Genomic DNA, 15,542 nt, shown 5'->3' with positions numbered 1-15,542 from the left:
TTCTTTCTTTCTTTCTTTCTTTCTTTCTTTCTTTCTTTCTTTCTTTCGTCTGTCTTTCTTTCTTTTTTTGAAATCTGGGTTGCCTATAATGCTTTATAATTATGAAGGATAATGCTACCAGGAATATATCCATCTGTGTGGCTTTTTCATGGTCTGAAACATTCCTTCAAGATCCACGCTCTGATATTGAGAGACTGCCAGGAGCTTTGATACACTGCACCAAACTGACTGACCAGAGTTGAAGCATTTAATAAGGATCCCAACAACAAACAAAACAGCCAGCTAGCACACTAAGGCCAGGAGCCTATTTAACTCATTCTGTATTTAAATACAATATATTGTACTTCTGACTGCTTCTTTTTCTTCTGATTTTTTTTCAAACAGAAAATGTTAAATCTAGATAATTAAAAAAAAGAGATTGGGTCTCCCTACATTGCCCAGGGTGGTGGCATACACCTGTAGTCCCAGTTACTCGGGAGGCTGAGAGGGAGGATTGTTTGAGCCCAGGAGTTTGAGGCTGCAGTGAGCTATGGTCGTGCCACTGCTTTCCAGTCTGGGTGACACAGTGAGACCTTGTCTCTAAAACAAATACATTAATTAAATAATTAACTAATTAAAATACAATACAGATTGACCTACCATAATAAACCATGTGGTCTTGGCTGCAGTTCTGACAGGTTTCAAAGAACCTCCATTGATATCTGTTTGCATCTCAAGATAGAATAAAAGGCTTTCATTGATGATATTCGACAACCAACTATTAGAAAGAAAATGGCAACAAGTAAAGAGAACATGCAATGAAACTCATTTTTAAATGCTGGGGAGTCAGAGAAGAATTTCTACCAAGACCTAAAAGTACTAACTCTCGGTACAGACATGGCCACTTCTGCAGGAAGAAACTAAGAGGGCCAGGTGCAATGGCCCCCTCCTGTAATCCCAGCACATTGGGAGGCTGAAGTAGGAGGACTGCTTGAGCCCAGGAGTCCGACACCAGCCTGGGCAACATAGTGAAACTCGTCCCTACAAAAAATAAAAAATAAAATTAACCAGGTGTGGTGGTGCACACCTGTAGTCCCAGCTACTTGGGAGGCTGGGGTGGGAGGATCACTTGAACCCTGGGAAGATCACTTGAGCTCAGGAAATCGAGCCTGCAGTGAGCTATGAATGTGCCACTGCACTCCAGCCTGGGGGACAAAGTGACACACTGTCTCAAAAAGAAAAAAAAAGAAATGAAACTAAGAGGAACCAGCATACTAAGAATTTAATTTAAAAAAATATAATTTGTTTGCTCAGTCTAAAGCACAGATCAGCAAATCCTTCCAAGGGTAACACTCAACACCACATCATGGTATAAGGTTCTAGCACTGTATCAAATAACCCAGAATTCATTCTTTGTTTGAAGAGCAATGTACAGTTTTGATGGAGATCAAAACAATTTTTTCTTTACTTATTTTAGCATTTTTCAATGTTATTTTAGGTGGCTCAGTGAAATATGAAATGTTGAACTGAGTGTATTTTTAGTAGGAGATGGTTTATATATCTCCAAGAAAGGTGTCCAAACAAAGCTCATATCAGGTGAATTATTATTACTATTATTTTTTAGAGACAAGGTCTTGCTCTGTCACACAGGCTGGAGAGCAGTGGCATGATCATAGCTCACTGTAACCTCAAACTCCTAGGCTCAAGTGATCCTCTTGCCTCAGCCTCCCAAGTAGCTGGGACTATAGGCATGTGCCACCATTCCTGGCTAATTGTTGTTGTTGTTGAGTGGGAGGGCTCACTAAATTGCCCAGGATGGTTTTGAACTCCTGACCTCAAGGAATACTCCTGCCTCCAACTACTAAAGCGTGAGCTACCACGACCAGCACAGGTGAATTTTTAATACCACAAGTACTTGCCCTGTCCTGCAAGGTACTGATTCACCACAGTGCAGCATGTTCTGATTCCAGTTTTTTTTTGTTTTTTTTTGTTTTTTTTTTGTTTTTGTTTTTTTTTGTTTTGCATTGGTTACAGGTCTATTTTCAAAGTATCCACCTGAAAGGTTTGGACAGGATACCAGTGGTGGGGAAAAATGAGGAGAGAGAAACTTCTCAGGCTGTTCTCCAACCTTCTTGACCAAAGACGTGTCCTTGCCCCTCTGTCAGGCACAGGAATTCTGGTGTCAGGAGTGAGGCAAATGGGTGAGTTTACAAAGCATGACCAGCTGAGTGTGGTGGCTCACGCCTGTAATCCTAACACTTTGGGAGGCCGAGGCAAGTGGATCACTTGAGGTCAGGAGTTTGAGACCAGCCTAGCCAACATGGTGAAACCTCAACTCTACTAAAAATATAACAATTAGCCAGGTGTGGTGGCATACACCTGTAATCCCAGCTACTCGGGAGGCTGAGGCAGGAGAATCACTTGAACCTGAGAGGTGGAGGTTGCAGTGAGCTGAGGTTGTGCCATTGTGCTCCAGCCTGGGTGACAGAGTGAGACTACTTGGGAGGCTGAGGTGAGAAGATCACTTGAGCCCTAAAGATCAAGGTTGCAGTGAGCTGTGATTGCGCCACTGCACTCCAGCCTGGATGACAGAGAAAGACCTTGTCTCAAAAAAAAAAAAAAAAAAAAAACCAAAACCACCCCCTTTTTTTTGGGCCCCCCCCCCCCCCCAGCAATGCACATGGTTGGGACGTTTCAAAACTAAATTTGGGTGTTTGTTTTCTAAGGGCTTTATAAATAATTTGAGTAGATTTCAATGTTTTTCCAGAAATTCATGAATTTTGGACTTGCTCCCCTGTCCTCTGTGCCTTTCCTTAAAGGGCACCTAGCACAGTCTCAAAGATTTCCTTCCCAAAGGCTCTTCCCTTTGGCACTTCCAGTCACACAGGCAACATGGCAAGTTGTCTCCACAGCCCTTCCCACTGGCAATAAAAATATACATATATAGAAGAAAAGTTACCAAATAATTAAAACCAGCATTATCTTGAAAAATCGGATCTTGATCACGGCTCCCATCCTTCTCTCGTTCTCCGTGTAAATGCCTTGTCTTCCTTTAAGTAAAGAGGCCACTGTGAAGAACAGAAGGAACTATGTGTGGTGTTCATTATTCATGTTTATGGAGTGACAGAGAAGGCAATGGAAGCAGGTGTGAGCCCACAAGCAAGGCCAGAGGGGCAGGAAGCAAAGCAAGTCACTGACATTCATTCCTCACAACTTCCAGGTTGGAGTCCTCATAGACCCTAAGGAATATACATATTTTTAAACTTCTGCTTTGAAATAATTTTAGATTTACGTAAAAGTTGCAAAGATGGCACAGAGAGTCCCTGTATACCCTTTACCCAGATTCCCCTCAATGTAAGCATCTTATGCAACCATGGGGATGTTCTTCACAACTATGAAATTAACACAGATACATTACTATGAACTAAACTGCCAATTTTTGCTGGGTGCAGTGGCTCACACCTGTAATCTCAGCACTTGGGAGGCCAAGGTGGGTGGAGCATTTGAGGTCAGGAGTTTGAGACCAGCCTGGCCAACATGGTGAAACTGTCTTTACTAAAAATACAAAAATTCGTCGGGCATGGTGGTGCACGTCTGTAATCCCAGCTATTCGGGAGGCTGGTGCCCAAGAATCCCTTGGACTCGGGAGGCAGAGATTGCAGTGAGCCAAGATCATGCCACTGCACTCCAGCCTGGGAGACAGAGCAAGACTCTGTCTCAAAATAAATAAATAAATAAATTCCCAATTTTATTTGAATGTTCCTAGTTCAGAAACTATATTTTTAAAGGCTCATTTTCTCTGTTATAAAAATAGAGGTACAGTGGCTCACACCTGTAATCCTAGCATTTTGGGAGGCTGAGGCAGGTGGATTACCTGAGGTCAGGAGTTTGAGGCCAGCCTGGCCAACATGCTGAAACCCCATCTCTACTAAAAATACAAAAATTAGCTGGATGTGGTGGCAGGTGCCTATAATCCCAGCTACTCGGAGGCTGAGGCAGGAGAATTGCTCGAACCTGGGAGGCAGAGGTTTCAGTGAACTGAGATCATGCCACTTCATTCCAGCCTGGGCAAAAGAGCGAAACTCCATCTCAAAAAAAAAAAAAAAAAAAATAGTGCACACTTGTTAAAATATTGAAAAAAATTTGATTCCTTCTTATAGACAAGTTAGAAAATATTTAAAAGTTTAGAGAAGTATGAGTGACCCATGGTCCCTCCACCCAGTGATAACACTGTTAACATCTTAGTGTATTTCTTTTCAGTCTTTTTTCTATAAGTCATTTCTATTTGTTTTATCAGCTAAAATCACTATTTTTGATGAGATTTTGTTTAAAAATGCTATATTTAACACACTATATTTAAATGTAGATATGCACCGGGCGTGGTGGCTCATGCCTGTAATCCCAGCACTTTGGGAGGCCAAGGTGGGTGGATCACCCAAGGCCAGGAGTTCAAGACCAGCCTGGCCAACATGGCAAAACCCCATCTCTACTAAAAATACAAAAAAAAAATTAGCTGGGCGAGGTGGCATGTGCCCATAGTCCCAGCTATTCGGGAGGCTGAGGCATGAGAATCACTTGACCATGGGCGGCAAAGGTTGCAGTGAGCCAAGATCACGCCACTGCACTCCAGCCTAGGGTGACACAGCAAGACTCTGTCTCAATAAAAAGAAAAAAAAAAAAGTGTAGATATGAAGAGAATAGTCCAAAGAATCACAATAATTTCATATTACCAATGATAGAGTACTCTCAGCAATGTTTTTTAAAAGTTCAACAATCAACAGGTCATCTTCAAAGGACCTCTCAGTTAAGGCAAATTTCCTTATTCCCATTCTGTCCTTGAGAGATCTCTGGCAGCCTGAGGAGGTGGGAGGCTCACTCCAGGACACACTTCCTTGAGGGGAAAGTAGGGGCTGGACTGCAGTTCTCCAGCCCCAGCCTAGAAATCTTTCCCAGACGTGTTGTCAACGACTTCATTCCTCTTATCCTTTTCTAACCATTGACCTTGACTCATTTCCTGTGCTCCACTTCCTGTTTCCTGCCCATCTGAGAAAAAACATCAGCCAAGTGCACTATGGGACTGGAGCCGCCTCAGTACATACTCAATCCCTTCCCCCTCCCCTCTCTTCTCCTTCTGTTCCTCTTGCACCTCCACAGTCGTCCAAGGGCACTCCTGCAGCCAACCCAGGAGAACCCCAGTACAGAAGTGAAAAGTCAACTAGTCCTGGCACTGAGCTAACAAACGATGGCACAGAACTTGTGCGGGCAGAGGCCTGCACATTTTCATTTATTGAACCTGCTTACTTTCTGAAGCTGTGATCTGCTGATGTCTCCAGAGGATGACAAATGAGGTCAACTGTCCTGGAGAATTCCAGGACATGTGTCACTGTCTGAGCCCGAGGCATGGGGCCGCTCACAGTGGCCGTGTACCCAGAGAGCTTCCCTAGTATTTACCTGCAGTCACTGTCTTTTGGAACAGGATGGGGTTGGCCATGAGAACCAGCAGCAGGGGCAGGTACATGGTGACATAGTGGGGGATGGCATGGTCCAGACCCCGCTCACACCTGAGAGAGGAAAACCAAAGTCATTCTTCTCAAAAGCAAAGCTTTGGCTAAAAGACATCTACTTATCTGGAAGTCAAGATAAGAGGATGAGAATGAAAAGGGAAATGCATAAATCTGCTTCTGACCGCCCAAAGGAAATATGAGTCATTTCTCATGTCTGGAACAAGCCGTAAATTGCAGGAGAGTAAGGGAGATCAACCATGTTTCTGTCTCAGAAATGGGAGGACCCTTAAGGCATTCCACTGGAGGAAGCTTTTAAAGGTTCCTGCTGGGAAAAGATCGGAAAGAAAAACACCCTGGGATGGGGGATTCCCTGCATTGGGTCCCAAGGAAAAACACAATTCAAGTAGAGACAAAGGCACTCCATTAAATAGTTAGGTTTTGAGTACTTACTACATGGTTTTGGGCAATAACATGAATAAAATCCAGTCCCTGGGCTTGAATAACTCAAAATATGCCAGCTCCATATTTCAGAGGAAATACGTTCTCATGGTTATGGATAACAATAGTTTCAGAGGTTCTTGTCAGAGAAAAGGACAAAGATTTCTACTGAGGCGTCATAGGAGTCACTAGTCACCACAGAATGTGCTGGAGGGTCTCACAAACATGTTACCAAGGTAACAACTCTCAGCTGTGAAATGCTTAATGTAGGAGAGAAGCAAAATGGCACAGAGGAAGAGGAAACCGAAGGCAAAGAGGAGGGAGGTCTGTTCCAGCTCAACCAGAGAGGGAGGCGGAAAAGGGGCTAACCAAACAGCTTCATGGCCACGGAAGGGGGAATGACAAAAAATAAATTAAACACCCTTAATATTGACAGAGTTGTCAAACCAGAGGGGAAGTGGCAGAAAATGTGAAAAAAAAAAAAAAAAAAAATCAGGTAGGAAAAATGCAATACCCGTCTCGTCTTGCCATAGGAAGAATTACTATACCACCTCTCCACGCTGCCACCTTCTCTTAGCAGGCGGTTTTATCTTTAGCTGTAGAGGCTAAAATTCAATCTGGAAAGGCTTGAAAGGAGAAAGAGAAACAAGAGGAGAAAGAGAAGTGACTCTGATGCAAAGACAGAAATGAAATGACAAATAAGAGCGTGAGACTGTGAGCATGAAGAAGGCCGAGCGCCGTGGGTCAGGCGTTGTGAAAATGAAGAGATGATTAAGGATAAGATGCTTAAAAGGAGCAGCTCCTAAAGACCCTGGGAGCACCTCAGGGTTTCCTGTGCACCCTGCAACAATGGCGCCCTAAAGCTCAGATGCAACTTTGCCAGGAGCCTCCGGGGTCCCACAGGCGAGGGAGAGCCACAGAAACTCCCTTTCCAACTAAGTGCATTCCGTTATAACAGCTGCTGACACTGCATCTGTTCTTTTAAAGTTCCTCAGAAAAGCAGACTGTATGGATGGATCTACAGAGCTCCCTGCTTGTATTCATGGTTGACAAGGCAACACCAATTTGGAGACATCCTCACTGAGTAGCTGCAAGAAGCCAGAAAAGAGGGAGATAAATTACTGACACCAATTTTTTTTTCTGTAGATTTTTTTTCTGTAAAGGAACAGATAGTAAATATTTTCAGCTTCATGGGCCACACTGTGGTCTCTGAGGCAACTACTCAACTCTGAGGTTGTCGTGCAAAAGCAGTCAGACAGTACATAAAGAAATGAGTGTGATTATATTCCAATAAAACTTTATTTACAAAAACGGAAGAAGGCCGGATTTGTCCTGGGGGCTATATACCATGTTGATCCCTGGTATAAAAATCACAGCCAAAGATACTATCCACTTCTCTTTTCCAGTTTTCCATTGGAAGTTAGGGTATATATCCTTGGAAAGACCTTGGCTTTGCAACTGAGGGTTGCATGGACAGGAATGTAAACTTGAGGAAATGCCTGAGACAGTTTCAGCGGCCACATCTCGCTCTGTGTGGAGGACGGAAGAGAAGTGAGAAAGGGTAGGAAGCAAAGCTAGAGAATAAGCTCTGCCCAGGCATCCTTTGGCCTCTTCCACATTGTCCCACACTCATTCCTAGAATGTTAAGCTCACCTGCTTATCCAGAGGAAGCTTGAAGACCAAATACTTAAAAGTGGGCATGAGAAAACTGTACCAATACAGGGGCTGGGGATACACCTTACATGGAGAGGAATATGCGGAAAGCTTTGAGTGCATGCTTGTTTGCATGGGCGCCTATGTACACAAATGAGAAAGGCAGAGCCAGGGAGAATGACTCCAGGGTCATTCTCCAAGCTATTGTAGTCAGCCAGAGCTCTGGGGCTGGGCCGTGAGCATGGCCTTGGAGGCCTAACCTCCAAGGCACCAACTCTGTTGGTCAGGGTTCATGTATTCCCTGCAAGAGAACACACAATGAGCCAAGGATGGGGCTGTCTGGGGCGCTGGAGTCCCAACTTACCTGGACACGGAAGGGTAGTAGAGCACGGCGGCTCCCTCCACACAGAGCAGGGTAGCCAGGCCCCATGCCATGATGTGATACAGCAGGATGGTGCTAGGGGACAAGCACAACAGCAGCCACAGCTCAGTGGGGCACAGAGGCCTGCCTGGAACTGCCAGGCCAGCTCCTGCGCTCTGGAAAGGTCAGGAAAATGTACACAAAGGAAAGCCCCTCGGCAAAGAGTTTCCTCGTTCTGCTGAGGTTGGTTGGTTGGTTTCCATTGAGGTGAAATTCACATCACATAAAATTAACTATTTTAAAGTGAACAATCAAGTGGCATTTAGTACATTCACAGTGCTCTGCAGCCATCACCACTGTCTCCTTCCAAAATGTTTTCACCATTCCAAAAGGAGACCCCATATCCATTAATTGGTGATATGGTTAGGCTTTGTGTCCCCACCCGAATCTCATCTTGAATTGTAATTCCATAATCCCAAGGGATAGAACAAGTTGAACTAATCATTGTTGGATGGAAGTCAATTGGTTAGGTGATTGGAGGATGGAAATGACCAGGTGGGGGTAATTGAATCATGGGTGTGGTTTCCCCCATGCTGTTCTCGTGATAGTGAGTGAGTTCTCACGAGATCTGATGGTTTTATAAGGCGATTTCCCTCCTCTCCACCCAATCGCTCGGCTGCCTTGTGAAGAAGGTGTCCTGCTTCTCCTTGGCCTTCTGCCACGATTGTAAGTTTCCTGAGACCTCCCCCAGCCATGCTGAACTGTGAGTTAATTAAACCTCTTTCCTTTATAAATTACTCAGTCTCAGGCAGTTCTTCATAGCAGTGTGAGAACAGACTAATACAAGTGGTCACTCCCTTTTGCTCATCCCCCAGCCCCTAGCAACCACTAATCTAGTTTCTGTCTCTGTGGATTTGCATGTTCTGGGTATTTCATGTAAATAGAAATATATGCTATGTGGCCTTTTGCACTTGGCTTCCTTCACTCAGCATAATGCTTTCCAGGTTCACTGATGTAGCATGGACCAGTTTTTCATTCCTTTGTTTCTTTTAATATTTTGTTGAGGCAGTATCTTGCTAAGTTGCCCAAGCTGGTCTTGAACTCCTGACCTCAAGCAATTCTCCCACCTTAGCCTCCCAAATTGCTGGGATTATAGGCATGAGCCACTGTGCCCCTTTCTTTCCTCCTTTTGTGGGGGTTGGGGGTCAGGGTCTTGCTCTGTCATCCAGACTGGAGTGCAGTGGTGCAATCTCGGCTCACTGCAACTGTCCCCTGAGCTCAAGCAATCCTCCCACCTCAGCCTCCTGAGTAGCTGGGACCACAGGCACACACCATCATGCCCAGCTATTTCTTTGTATTTTTTGTGCAGATGAGGTTACGCCATGTTGCCAGGCTGCTCTTGAACTCCTCAGCTCAAGTGATCCCCCCGCCTCGGCCTCCCAAAGTGCTGGGATTACAGGCGTGAGCCACCGCGGCAGCCCTTTCTTCCCTTTTTCTGACTGAATACCATTCCATTGTGTACATGGGCCAAGATTCACCCATCAATGGACATTTAGGTTGTTTCCACTGTGAGTAGTGCTGCTATGAACATGTGTTATGTAACAGTATCTGTTTGAGTTTCTGTTTTGTTTTGAGATAGTCTCACTCTGTGGCCCAGGCTGGAGTGCAGTGGTGCAATCATAGTTCACTGCAGCCTCCAATTCCTAGGCATAAGCAATCCTCCCACCTCAGCCTCCCAAGTAGCTGGGACCACAGCCATGCACCACCATGCCCAGCTTATTTTTTATTTTTTTGGTAGAGATTAGAGATTTTTTTTGTGTTGCCCGGGCTGGTCTCAAACTCCTGGCCACAAGCAATCCTGCCACCTTGGCCTCCCAAAGTGCTGGGATTACAGGCATGAGCCACTGCACCTGACTGGGTTCCTGTTTTCAGTTCTTTGGGGTGTATACGTAGGAGTGGAATTGCTGGGTCAGATTTTTTTTTTTCAAGTTGGAGTCTTGCTCTGTCACCCAGGCTAGAGTGCAGTGGTGCAATCTCGGCTCACTGCAACCTCCACCTCCCGGGTTCAAGCAATTCTCCTGGCTTAGCCTCCCGAGTAGTTGGGATTACAGGCGCCCACCACTAACCCTGCTAATTTTTGTATTTTTAGTAGAGACAGGGTTTCACCATGTTGGCCAGGCTGGTCTTAAACTCCTGACCTCAAGTGTTCTGCCTGCCTTGGCTTCCCAAAGTACTGGGATTGCAGGCGTGAGCTGCCGCACCGGCCATACATTTCTGCTGTTTATAAGCTGTCGCCAGTCTGTGGTGTTTGTTATAGCAACCTAGACAAACTAAGACTGCACCTCACGGGCACAGCACTCGCCAGGTGCTCCTCCCAGCCTCCCGACTTACTCCTCTTACAGCCTCATCCCAGGAAGATGCTCTGAGGCTCAATAGGTTTGAACCAAATGCAAACACCTGGTGCATTAATTAGCTGCATCACCTCCGCCGGCTCCACTTCTCAGAGCCGCGAGTTGCTCCTTTCAGCTGGGTGAACACGGAAACCCTCTGCGGATTTCCTGTGCCAGGACGCTAAGGGCCAGGTGGATGTCAGGCCCGGCTGCTTTCTGCTACTGACGCTGCCCTCCAGGGCAGGCTGGCCATCCCCGCCCGCCTCCACTTTCCCACAAGGCTGGGCCTGTCCTGGATGCCCAGCTGTCTTCACTTTGAGGACAGTCAGGAGGCCCCAGCAGTGGGATTTACCAGCATCCTGTGCTTCAGGGAGGTGGAGACATGTACTGGACCATCAGCGCTGTTACTCTGGGATTTCCCTTCCAGTGCACATTCTCTACAGAAGAGGGGCCGGTGACAGGAAACACTTCCCACACCCTTAACCTACAAGATGGCTGTCAGCACGTGCAAAGGTAACATTGAGTTGAAATGAATGTACTGATGCATGCTACTCCATGGGTGAACCTCAGAAACAATGCTGAGTGAAAAGCCAGACACAAAGGGTGCACACATTGTGTGATTCTGCAGACATGGGGGGTGACTGCTCATGGGTGCAGGGTTTCTTTTTGGGATGGTAGAAATGTTCTGGAACTAGTAGTAGTGGGGCTAACTGATGTATAACTTTGCAGATGGCACTAAAAGCCACTGAACTTCACACCTTTAAAAGGCGAATATTACAGTATTTAAGTTACATCTCAATGAAAAGGATCAGAGTTGTATCAGCGCAGTATGTCTCACTCAGTGTACATTGGCTGAATGTTGATTGAGCAAAGGTCATGCCTTTTCCAGGCACAGGAAACAGTCCCTGCCTGCTTGGGGGTGACCATCTTGAGAGGATAACATAGAAGAATCAGTGTAATGTCCCAGCCTGTGCCGCTGCTGGGGGCCAGCCCCAGAGGCCATAGCTGGATGGAGAAGATTTTACATGAAGTCAGGCTCGTAACCGTGATTAATCTAAGAGATGAGACTATGTTTGTGGTGGTGGTGGTTTTAAGGGACAGGGTTTCCCTCTGTCACCCATACTGGCATGCAGTGGCACAGTGATAGCTCACAGTAACTTCAAACTCCTGAGCTCAAGCCTGCCTCAGCCTCCCAAGTAGCTAGGACTACAAGCACTCACCACCACACCCAGCTAACTTTTTTATTTTTAGTAGAGATGGAGTCTTGCTATGTTGCCAGGCTGGTCTCAAACTCCTGGGCTCAAGCAATCCTCCGATCTCAGCCTCCCAAAGTACTAGGATTACAGGCATGAGCCAACATGCCTGGCAGAGACTATGTTTATAAGTTAAAGTGGACAAACACTTGTGATAACCCAAATACATTTCCCTGAAGATGTCCCGGTCCTAATCTCTGGAACCTGTGAAAGGTTCCCTTATATGGCAAAAGAGTTTGCAGGTGTGATGAAGTTAAGGATGTTTGAGATAAGGAGGTCATCCTGGGTTATCTGAGTTGGGCCAGTGTAATTGCCAGAATCTAGAAAAGCAGAGACTATTAGCTGCAGAGAACCAGAGAGGAGGGAATTTGAGAAGGACATAACCCACCATTGCTGGCTTTGAAGATGGAGGAAAAGGCCACAAGTCAAAGAATGTGAGCGGCAGCCTGGCCTGGAGGTACACACCTGTAGCCCCAGCTACTCAGGAGGCTGAGGTGGGAGGATTTCTTGAGCCCGGGAGTTGAAGGCTGCAGTGAGCCGTGATCATGCCACTGCCCTCCAGCCTGGATGACAGAGTGAGACATGTCTATTTAAAAAAAAAAAGGAATACAGGCTCCTTCTAGAAGCTGGCAGCTGGGTGTGGCTGGACCAGAGGGTGAGAGAGGACAGAGGGAGGGCCGTGTGTTGGGGACTGGGTCACAGAAGCCTCTGTGGGCCACACAGGACCGTGCCGGTTTAAGTGTAAGTCTGATCTACTGGAGAGCTCTTTTCATTTATTCAAAAAAATTTTCCAATAAGATAAACCTTAAAACTTGAAAAAGACCGGGTGCAGCGTCTCATGCCTGTAATCCCAGCACTTTGGGAGGCCAAGGCGGGTGGATCAGGACCAGCCTGGCCAGCATGGTGAAACCCCATCTCTACTAAAACTACAAAAATTAGCTGGGTGTGGTGGCAGGTGCCTGTAGTCCCAGCTACTCAGGAGACTGAGGCAGGAGAATCCCTTGAACCTGGGAGGCGGAGGTTGCAGTGAGCCAAGATCGTGCCACTGCACTCCAGCCTGGGCGACAGAGCAAGACTCCATCTCAAAAAATAAAAAAATAAATAAAAATGAAATGGAAAAAAACCAGAATCTGAAAAGAAAAAAAAAAGTTATAAAAGATGACGGAATAGCTTAGAGAAGAAATCAGCCAATATCTGTGACTACAAAGTTTTTTATGGAGATGTCAGAAGGGGAGGAGGAGCTGTGCTTGGGCTCATCTGGTTTGCTCTTTCCTCCCTCATCCTCTGGCATGGAAGTGAATCCAGGTGGATCTGCAGCAAACCTTGACCTGAACCTGAGGTTTCCTAACAGAAGGACACGAACCTGGGGCTCCTTCTCAGCTGTGTGAGCCCTCACAGCCCCTCAGCGAGAGAGGCCTTATGCCTCCTGAATACTCAGCTCACCCGATAAGCAAGGAACTCCTATCCCCAAGCCCTCCCAGGGTCACCTCCACACCTAATAGCCAAGTCTGAATGCTCAGTCCCACCTGGGAAGGCTGTCTCTGCAGAACCAGCAGCTGCTACTACTACTACTACGTGCTTCCCGAAAGGAGAGCGGGGGCTTGCCTTCTGCCTCCCAGCTCCCCGTTCCCTGCACAGCTGGCATTCTTGCAGTCTCTAGCTTTCATCTTCGTACTTCCATATACCCCACCCTATTTCCCCCAGGAGTTGAGGCTGCAGCCTTCCAGATGCCTCAGGAAGACTGAAGATAGAGGCTCTGCAGAGCTGACGGGTGCTGTCCAGTCTTGGGTTTGCCTCTCCTGTCTGATGGGACAAGGTGGGGTGGGGGGCTGGGGCTCCATGGGATGAGTGGCTGTCGCTCAAAACTCTACCAGATTCCCAGCAAATATCATAACCCCCACCCCATCGGGACTTTAACTTGGAAGATCAGCTGTGTAGACAAAGGGATCTGAGTGAGAAAGGACACCCTTCTACAATGAGACAAGAGAAAAGAAACACTTCCAGCATGCTTTGCCTCCCACACTGTGCCTGGTTCCTGGTGTGGCCCTTCCATGGCCTGGCTGGGCTGGGAGCGGGTTAGGGTTGGGGGTATGTCTTAGCAACGTGGGCCAGGAACTAGAAGCTTTGTGTGAGACTCAGATAACTAATGGAGAGGCTTTCTGCAGAGGGCTGGGTGTTGGAGAGTGCAGAATCTCTGCATTCCAGACCCTGACATCAGGCTGGGTCTCTGAAACCCACACCGGGGCAGAAGTCTGAACCCCAATCCACAGCAGATCAGGAGAAGTCTGCGCCCCCCATGGGCTGAAGACCCTTGGTACTTTACCCACACTCTAGGCAGTTTCCGTGCCCAGGTGTGCAAAGGTCTCCCCGGACCCCGTTTCCTTTCACACGTCCATTTTCTTACAGCAAAGAAGTGACTTCCATTCAAGACCTGCTCCAGGATTCCAAGTGCCTTCTGTTATTGTTTAAAACCTATACATCCCACACCTCGAACCAGAGCAGTGGTTTAAGTTTTAACTTTAAATCTGTCTTAATGACATTTCTTAGGATTAGGATTAAAAGAAAAAATATCCCCGTGCCAAAGAAAATAGCTAAGTCCTGAAAGGATCTAGACGGGAATGTGAAGTTTAATCCAGCCATCCCTGCAAAGCTGTGCCCTCTGTCCTGGAATTTTCAGGAAACCCCCAGATCTACCAGCTGCAGTCTCTTAAAGGCCACTAGCAGAATCAACCCCACCCACAGCTCTGGAAACAAGCTCTCTCTTAAAAGAGGTACAGAATCTTTTGAAGCCACGTTCTCAGCCCTGGCTCCAACTACCCAGTGTGTCCCCTCCGAGGCCTCACAAGCAGGCAGGCTCCAGGGGGCAGGACGTCCGCCAGGTGGTAGGTGGGGGCTTGGTGTCCTGGGCTATAGCACTGTCTGATTTGTCTGACGTCGGCCCGTTCTTCTTCGATGGAAGCACCAACTTCACTCTGGACAGATGGTTGTCCCAATCCGGGAAACCCGCCCTTGCTCTGGCCTTTGGGAGGCGTCTAGATGTTCCACATCCTTGGACACTCACCTTCTGGGTGATGGCAGGTCCCCGGAAGCCACATTCTGCCCAACACCCTTTAGACTTTAGACTCTAACACCCCCAACATCCTGCCTTCTGATCCCTGAGCTCCAAATGAACTCCCAAACTCTGTCCTTGAAGTGAGGAGGGCTTCATGATTGCCTGTCCCAGTTTCTCAGGGCCCTGTCTGTCCTCTGGGTCCAGACAGTTCTCAGACTGCCCCGTGGGACCCCATCCCTTTTCCCCCCACATCCCCACCATGGGTGGAGGTGAAGTAATGCATCCTCCTATGGCAGCAGGGGGCGTTACTCTTCTCCCAGCTTCCTTCCAGCACCCCGAGACCCTTCTTCTACCCATAACTAGCATCTATAATATCTATAGTGTGTCAGACCTCCAGCCTCTCCAACACTGAGGGGTGCTCAGACAGAGACGTGCCAATCACGAGAGCTTCAGGGCCATGGTCTTATCACACTGCTAATTACCTACTCAAAGCCATATTTCCTTTTTCAAAACCTCAGTAACAATCTGGATGTCATGAGGGCAGCTGCATGCTCAGCTCACAGAGTCTATTTCCTACCTCCTTTAGCAGCTAAGCGTGGCATGAAACTAAGTTCTGGCCAGGCACGGTGGCTCACGCCTGTAATCCCAACACTTTGGGAGGCTGAGGCAGGTGGATCACCTGAGGTCAGGAGTTCGAGACCAGCTTGACCAACATGGTGAAACTCCATCTCTACTAAAAACACAAAAATTAGCTGGTTGTGGTGGCAGGCACCTGTAATCCTAGCTACTTGGGAGGCTGAAGCAGGAGAATCACTTGAACCCAGGCGGTGGAGGTTGCAGTGAGCCAAGATCATGCCATTGCACTCCAGCTTGGGCAAAAAGAGCAAAACTCCGTTTCCAAAAGAAAAAAAA

The 15,542-nt window shown here is 47.1% G+C and overlaps 1 protein-coding gene across 1 annotated transcript in view; it reads right to left on the bottom strand.

Moving 5' to 3' along the window:
* Window positions 1-15,542, bottom strand: part of GPR143 (G protein-coupled receptor 143) — a 42,570-nt gene that overhangs the window by 16,201 nt on the left and 10,827 nt on the right. Inside the window, exons 4-7 of the mRNA XM_023198736.2 lie at window positions 7,939-8,031; window positions 5,431-5,540; window positions 2,939-3,047; window positions 640-757 (exon numbers count right to left, since the gene is read on the bottom strand). Of these exons, the coding sequence (XP_023054504.1) occupies window positions 640-757; window positions 2,939-3,047; window positions 5,431-5,540; window positions 7,939-8,031 (430 nt within the window). The remainder of the gene's footprint in view (window positions 1-639; window positions 758-2,938; window positions 3,048-5,430; window positions 5,541-7,938; window positions 8,032-15,542) is intronic.

Source organism: Piliocolobus tephrosceles, chromosome Y, assembly GCF_002776525.5.
Source record: "Piliocolobus tephrosceles isolate RC106 chromosome Y, ASM277652v3, whole genome shotgun sequence".
Lineage (NCBI taxonomy): Eukaryota > Metazoa > Chordata > Mammalia > Primates > Cercopithecidae > Piliocolobus > Piliocolobus tephrosceles.
Note: the sequence above shows the minus strand (reverse complement) of the source record. Positions and strands in the feature narration are given on the sequence as shown.